General features: G+C 36.0%; 1 protein-coding gene across 1 annotated transcript; it reads left to right on the plus strand.

The window, feature by feature from the left end:
• The first annotated feature begins 3,098 nt into the window (after positions 1-3,098).
• Positions 3,099-7,619, plus strand: armc10 (armadillo repeat containing 10). Its single transcript, XM_015403352.1, has 6 exons — positions 3,099-3,566; positions 3,783-3,928; positions 5,591-5,725; positions 5,834-6,010; positions 6,149-6,220; positions 6,315-7,619. Exons 1-6 carry the CDS (start codon positions 3,308-3,310, stop codon positions 6,564-6,566), a joined length of 1,041 nt encoding a protein of 346 aa, XP_015258838.1. The 5' UTR covers positions 3,099-3,307; the 3' UTR covers positions 6,567-7,619.
• The last annotated feature ends 936 nt before the right edge of the window (positions 7,620-8,555 follow it).

Here is an 8,555-nt window from a genome sequence, read left to right on the forward strand (position 1 = left end):
CATGGCTGTATTTTCACCTGGCTTTAACAATGGGGAGCATTTCCTCAAAATGGGTCAACATCCTCTCCTTTCTCTACCTAAACCCCCATCTCTGAATTATGTCTTACCAATAAAGAGTCATGTCCCAAATTATGAAGGGATAAAAAAGAGGAAAACCTCTCCGTCCCTCCAAATGTTCAAATCTGATTTTGGAAAGAAATCAGAGCATGGATGGTATCCTCCCTCATCATTAACTGTACCTCCTGATATAGCATCAAATTCTAAATCCCTTTCCCCAAGTCTGGGGTTGGAAGCCAAACAACTGCACAAGGAACAAGATGGATCTCACCTGGGATTTAATTTGAAACCTCAGAGTCCTCTACATGGCTCAATTGGACATTCGAGCAAATATAACGCTAGTCCCTTTATTCTGGCTGCCAACACAGGACACAAAAAGAATCCCTTCCACTACAAGCTAAATGGAAGTGTTCTAACTCAACATAAAAACATGAATTCTGTCTATAAAAAAAAGATCTCACCTCGGACTAGTCTTTCTGCGCAAGATCGATTCCTTCACCTAAATGGAGACTATGATGCAATGAAAGCTGGCTTGGTAAAGCCCATAAGCCAGTCAGAGAACTTGCATATGCTCACCAACTCCATGAAAGCAGAGCCTACTAACTTTGCTTCTTGGCCCTTAAAGCTGTTTTCTGAACCCACAGCAAAAGATTTGAATTATAAAACTTGGAAGAAAAAAGGAATTTACCCCCCAACGCCCAAAAACTCACCACGGTCCTCTGTAAATCTATACGTTAGGTCCAAAAAAAACTTTGAAAGGGCTAAAACTTTCCTGTCGAGGACCTGCTACAAGCCATCTCAATGGACAATGGATATCTACCATAAAAGGACTTGCTAATAAACTGCACACCTCGCTATTCAAAAGGACTTTTCTTGAAGTCACAAAATGGTATGTTACATTTTCTATTTTTGATACAGTTTTGAAGTTGGAAGAGCTTGTAACAAACTGTTTTGACAATTGTTTCCAAATACCTTTTTGGTCAGCAGTGAAACTGAAATGAAAGGAAGAGAGGGAGACTTTAATTGTCAACACTTTGTTTGGTGACAAAAGCAATGTAATCATTCTCAAAAGCTAAATTTCAGTTGTAAATATTAAATGCACTAGACATCGAAATTCAAGCACCTTGAAGCTCATGTACAACAAAAGTCTGTTCAATGTAATTTAAATGTTTGCATCCTTGTACAATAGTGCTGTGAAGTTTTTTCTTTTTTTTTTTTTGCCCCCCCCCCCAAAAAAAAAAAAAAAAAAAAAAATTGACTTTTAAAATGAGTTGTAAAACTCCTTTATCTAGAAAACATTTTTACTTTTAGTGCCTAATAGTTTAGTGTAATGGGTTTACATTACATGGACAAACATGGGGGCCACCATGCGTTTGTTTTGGGTACTACAGGAGGTAAATACCATACCAGTCGATGGCTTGTAGATGATTACGTCCCTGGAATGCATTAAACACGTTTATATTAAACTGGCTCGGGTCTTTGGGACGGGACAGAGGAAGCTGACATTAACTAGAGTTAAAATAAAGTAGCCTACCACGTTATTTTAAAATGGTTTATAAAAATAAAAAAAAATAGTGGTTTAAAGTGGTGATTTAAATGATGTGGATGCTTTTCTGCATTTTTTAAAAGGTATTTCATTTAGTAAATTCATAGTTTCTAGGTAGCTGTAGCCAAAACACGGCTACTGGTATGGTAATACATTTGCACATTTATTAAACTTCCTCTGAGGCCACTAATAATGGTGAGGTCAATATGTCATAAGAGGTTGATATTTATAAGATCAATCTTAAAGAAATAAGACATCCTGCTGCAATCAAAGTTCTGATTTTAAATAATTAAATGTTTGTATCTTAATTGGTCACCATGTATAAGATGCACTGTTTTTTTTTTTTCTTCAGGTTTTAGATCCTATTTAGTTCTTTTGTGTTGACAAGTTTAATGTGGCAGGGACATTTATACTGACTGCTAATTTGGTAAAAAATTAAAATAATTTCATCCAGTTGCACTAAAGCATTTATAAAAAAAAAAAAAAAAAAAAAAAAAAAAAAAACATAGATTTCCCTGTAGGCTTTTCCCCTTCAGTTACACATTGTCAAGGCTGCGTTCCACCAAGCAATGTATGGTTGCCTCCAACTAACTTCTTTACTTCATTGGGCAAAGTTGCATTTTCAATTATGAACTCAAATTTGGCTTCAGGGTGAAAGTGCAAGATGATACTTGACTTTTTCTGTGAAAATATGCCATTCAGAAGTGCAACAAGAACAAGACTTGGAGTGGAAATTGTAACTGGGAAAGGTGGATCAACAAGCAGTCCTGATTGGGAAACTACTGTATATATGAGTGGTACTTTGAAAAAGTTCTAGGTATGAAGCATTTTGTATCCGAACACACAATACCTAATATTCAATCTTTATTTGTATTGACCTGTTCCTTTTGTGTGTGCAAGCACAAATTCAAAATAAATTGATCATTAGCTAATAATGGTTATAACCAACACTGACAAATTGTATTTGTTTTACTGACTTGCAAATGTGATGTTTTGGATTAGTTGGATATCCGATTATGAAAGTCCCACATTAGTGTTGTGCTAGTAAATGGTTTACAACAAATACATGCAATATTTTACTGTGCAGCTGTGGTGATACCAAACCCAGGGACCTCTGTGACCTTTCACAGTCAGACCTAAGGGGGTTCAAGTGGCATTTCTTGATCCATTTCCAGCTGAAAACTCAAAAGACCTACAATAAACTACAATGACTATTTGACACTTTAATATACTCAACTGGGCTGTGAGGTCACAAGCTTTATTTAAGAAAGGCTGTTAATCAGCTTGGCAAAATGATAAATATTGGACAACTAAAACTATTGGTGGTGTTTATTTTTTGTTTATTTTTTTCTATTCAAAATTCACTAGTTTTAAGAAGTAGTGTATTTTCAAGGAGCTTCAACATTCTGAATAAATCAGCATCGATAAATATATCTCAAAACACCAAATCAGTTCACGTCATGTAATTCACTCAGGGAAAGTTTTGGTTGGCCATTATAAAACGGGTCAGCAACAAATGATGAAATTGACAACTGTAGCTTTTCGGATAAGTTGTGTAGTTTTATTACAATGAACGCGTTTAATTGTTTCATGATAGGGTTTGTAACGGGTGCGGGTTAACACATCGACTTTTATTCACATTAATTTTTAAAACGTTTGTCGTAGCTGCAGCTAACTGCTTAGCGGTTAGCAGAGATCAGCAGCATGGGTGATGGCAGTGTAGTTCCAAAGATCGGCAACATGAAGGCTCTTCTGGGAATTATTGCTGGAGCTGGCGCCTCTTATGGGCTTTATAAACTCTTCAGCGGGCAGGTTTTTAAGAAAACCAAGAAAATTCCCCCAAACGAAAGTCCTGGTGTGAAGAGCAGCCAGCAGGGGGGAATAAAGCCACGGCCGGGGAGCCTGCTAGCTAAAGTATCCGGGCTGGATGTTGTCTGTGCTCGACCAGATGATGCTGCATCAGGTAAATATTATTTCAAGAATATGGACCACGACTGTAAAAAGTTAACCACACTACTTCAACCACAGTATTTTCCAAGTCTTTGGATGTTATCCAGACTTGTATAAACATAATTCTTCGAAGATTTTATTTAAAAGTGGCAATATCAACCCTTTTTAGCATAGTAAGCAAAACTCAGCGCTGAAAAAAAAAATGTTTCTTTTCTTTTTCCCACTAAAGCGGAGATCATCCATCAATCCCCCAACAAACTTGAGCTACATCACTTGAAGATGCTGCTGTCACGCCTGCAGACCAGTGAGGATCCAGCTGATCGCTCTCAGTTTCTTCTAACATTGGGAAATGCTGCTGCCTTCACTGTAAATCAGGTACAATTTATTTAACCAGCTTCCTCCACAATGATCAGAGCTTTTAGTAAAGATTTATTAATAACAATGGCGTGGATGGATGGTTTTCTTTTTATATATTTAATTTTAAAACCCTTGATTATGAATGCGACCCTTGGACAATTGATATAAAATAGACTTTATTAATCTCACAGTGGAGAAATTCACTTGTCACATCGGCTCAATAGTCATAAAGAAGTTGCCAAAAGGAAGAAAAGGTGCATGGGGGTATATACAGTGCATACACCCACACATATATATATATATAACAGGGTTATTGCACAGGGTATTATTGCCACTAGTCTTCATGATGATGCATATTTATCTTTTAATTGCAAACGGTAAGCAGGATGGTATAGGAAGTAACAAAAAAAAATCTCCACACTTCACTGTAGGAGAGTTTCCTCTTAAGTTCAGATAGTCTGGAGAACAATCACTGGATATATAACACAAAAAACTGTTTTTTTGTTTACAGGGTTTCCATGGGTCATTAAAAATCATTAAAAGTCTTTAAATATTTTTTTTAAATCGAGGCCTTAATTGGCATTAATATTCATTAAATGTGATTATCATGGCATTTAAATTGCTTTAAAAAAAAGCTACTTCATCAGATATATTAGATATAACTGATTCCGCTTGTTTGCGTGGAATTGCTTCCAATTGATAGTAAAGCCGTATGTTTGTAAAAGAAGCTTGAGGCAGAGAATAAGGTAGAGAATGTGGAAATGCAAATTTCAACAAAAGTGGCTGGAAATTCAGGCCATGGCTGCAGCATGTTGATAGTAATATGGTGTGTGTATATATATATATATATATATATATATATATATATATATAGATTCACGGGTTCTTGTTGATAGCATTAAAATAATTTCTAAGAGCATTAAAAAAGCATTAAATTTGAGCTACTCGTTCCTCTATAAACCCTGGTTAAGGAATGCCATACTTTTTCTGAATAGACGTTGCTATTTATTATTTTTTTGTGATATATTTCATATCAAAAGTTTAAGATATTAGAAAATTTTGCAAGAATGTCTAAATTGTTCAAATTGATAGTTTTACTTTTCTATGCACTTAGTTTTTATAGTGTTGATAAATACAATAAATATGATTGAATGCAGCTACTCCTCTGCAGCTTAGTGTTAAAAATCACACTTATTTACATAACTGGTGTTCTGAAAATGGGTATTGTTTTCAAGAACACACAGCAAAGTGTCATCTACCGAAGTCATACAATCTTGGATCTGAAATTTTACACAGTTGCAAACCACAGCATGCACAACAAGTGTAGTGAGTTGGAGAGGTCAACTGAATTATACCCAAAATATAGAATATTAAAAAAATAGCATTTTTATGCAAGGAAAATTGAATCTGATTGAATTGTCTCTGTGAAGATGACATGGCATGGATTGGTATATAAATAAACTGAATTGGATTTAATAAAAATGAGTCAGTTCACAATCTTATTGAGAGATCTGTGAGGAACATGAAAGCCTGGTCAAGCTGTTGCTGTGCAAAACGGGTTTAACAACCAACAGAGGGGCGTGAATAAATGGAACTAAAGACAATCTTAAATGCCATTTATTTATTTATTTGTAACCCACAGCTTTTATATCACTTTTATTTTATTTATTTTTTTCCCAGAACCAAATTCGGGAGTTGGAGGGGATTCCTGTCATAGCTGGCCTCCTTTCTGACCCGGCTCTGGAGGTTAGAGTGCAAGCTCTGAATGCTTTAAATAATCTTTGTATGAATATCCAAAACCAGGAGCAAATAAAGGTATGTTGCATTATGCCCCAAATAAACCTTTGCACCTCAATTAGACCATACTTTTTGATGTATCAATGTCTCTCTATAGCTTTTCTTTGTATCATTCTTGTACTGAAGCTTTACGTGCCACAAGTGCTGGAACTGATTGAAATGTCACCAGTGAACTCCGACCTTCAGCTGGGGGCTCTGAGGCTGCTGACGAACCTCTCAGTGACTGACAAACATCAGCATTTGCTAAAGGAGTCGGTCACTCTCTTATTGTCCCTGCTGGTTGTTAGCAACGAAAGGCTACAGGTTTGTAAAATCAATTATATCCTTTAGATGCCTTGAAAATATCCTGTTAAAACATGCAAAGCACAAAGCATTAAATTAGTGTTAAGCTGTCATGGCCAGGAGGAAATTTGTAAATCTCTTGTAATGTTTCTCTTTCAGGTTCAGACCCTGAAAGTTCTTGTGAATTTATCTTCTAATCCAGATATGATGGATGACATAGTTCAAGCTCAGGTAATCATTTATGGTCTTTGTGAAGATTCAACAGTCAGGTAGCGTAGCTTTCTGCCAAAAAATAAAACTGATGTCTTTCTTTCTTTTTACCCAGGCTCCAGCTTCTGTCCTGGTTTTGGTTGACGAACGGACATCTCCTGCGGTGCTCCTGCGCCTGCTCACATTTGTAGGGAACTTGAAGGCCTGGCGGCCCTCGGCACAGGTGGCTGATGAACTCAGACAGAAACAGGATTGTCTCTTCAGGGTCATGCTGGATGAAACTTCACAGCTGCACAGCAAACTTGTCCAGCTGCTTTCACACCCTGACAGGGAAATTCAAGCCCAAGTAGCCCGTATATTGACCTAGACCTCCCTCCCGTCTACCTGCCAGTCATTAGTCTTTAACTTGATCTTCATAGACATTGAACTCCATGCGGATTGCACTTGGCCTCCTGTTGGAACTAAGCAATACAATTGATCTCCAGTGTTCCTTAAATCATTACTGTTGTATCTCGCAACTAAATTCAGTTTAATATCAAACACTCCCGTTTTCTAGTATATTTAGTGAATTTGCTAAAAATGAAACTGCTGTTTGATCAGTATGTAAGAACGCCATTTCTCAAAAGCCCCACCCCCTTGTTTTGTTCACTACTGTCAAGCTTTTATGAAAAATCTATTTTCCTGAAACTTCCACAAATAATTTCTAAAAAAAAAACGTAATTACAACTGAAGATGTACTTTAGATTTAAGAAATCAAAGCCAACTGCCAAGTTTGTTGTACTCTATTCTTCTTTACTCAAACATCTGTGGTTCATAGAGGCGAGGCAGTTTCTCCACTGAATGGATTTACTGCAAACTAATGATTGATGGACATGAAGGGTTTTAAAGAAACTAAAACATAAGTATTCATCAGAATTTCTTAATGAAAAAACCCTTCCTGCTTTAGGCAGCTAGAAGTAAGTTTTAAACTGACATGGCTGAGGATATAAAGGAGAGGAAGTAGAGTTAATAACGAGGACTTTAAAGTTTAGCCGCTTGTCTCAGCACCATATAGCAGAGTTATAGCGAGCCCGGTAGATATAAACCAGGATGAACTCTGAACGACGACTGCCTGAAGGAAATGGGTGTGATATTCAATGCATGAACGGGGAGATGTCATCTTTAAAAGCCCCCGAGAAGGAGGAAGATACGTGATTGGCCAAAAACTGTGATATGACTTCACAAAATTCAGGCAGAGATGCAGCTTGTAAAAGTTGGACTGATGACAGCTGTTTATACATAACCTGGTTATATATATGCAGTGATGAATGTGAACTAGATGTATTATTATATAAATCTATGCACTAATAGGAAAGAAAGTGAGGGATCGCCTATTGTGTAGCTTATTAGTATTTGACTGTATAGCTCTACATGTAAGATATTAGTAACAAAGCTGAGTCTAGATGATAAATATGCTGCACTTTTTATTTTTGGACACCTGTTTATTAAAACCAGACTTATCTCAGGTAACTATGGTTTACCAAATCTAAATGGCAGGATGCTGATCGTGACTAGTTTATAGTATTTATCAGTCAGGTCATTATGGTTTTCCCTGATTAGAGAATGTTTTATCTGGAAATTGTTCAATAAATTTGACGACACATTTGGTGTTTGTTTTATGGTGACTCCTTCCCTAATTTTAACTTTTTGTTTTTACAATGTGATCATTTACATGTTAAGTTATTTTGCTTTCAAAAAGACCTATATTAATGAAACAATTTAGATTCTGGTTTTATTCTTATCACTTATACACTGCAAAGAGAGAAATCTAAGGTAAGAGGGACACTTTGCCCGTGGAGGAAGGCAATTTACATTTAAATTAAAAAAACAATTGCTTTGTCTTATTTGTGCGTATCTTTGTCTTATAAGTAGATCTTATCAAGTTATTCTATTATAAGAGTAAAAAACTAATTCCATTGGCCAATCATCTTTTTTACCGACTCCAATTAAGGCTAAATATGCTTAAAGAATTTTTTTTTAACTTATTTTAAGAACGTTTTTGCAGTGTATGGTATATACATGTGGACAAATCAATGAAAATGAATAAATGAAAGTCAGACATTAATTTCCAACCATGCTTCAGCAGAATGATTTTGATAAACTCATGAAACAGGAGTTTCCAGTAGAGTTATTTTAAGATAATAGCAACATGCCATGGGTTTGCAAAGTTTCATCGGAATAAAATACAACACTTAAAAAACCGTTAGCAGTGGACAGATTGTCAGAGCAAAGATTTTTGTCGCAGCACAGCTGTATACAAGATGAAAGAAAACATCAACCTTCACGATTGCCAAAATATTTTACATGAAGTCTTGAG

This window comes from Cyprinodon variegatus, unplaced genomic scaffold, assembly GCF_000732505.1.
Source record: "Cyprinodon variegatus isolate N-32 unplaced genomic scaffold, C_variegatus-1.0 Scaffold35, whole genome shotgun sequence".
NCBI lineage: Eukaryota > Metazoa > Chordata > Actinopteri > Cyprinodontiformes > Cyprinodontidae > Cyprinodon > Cyprinodon variegatus.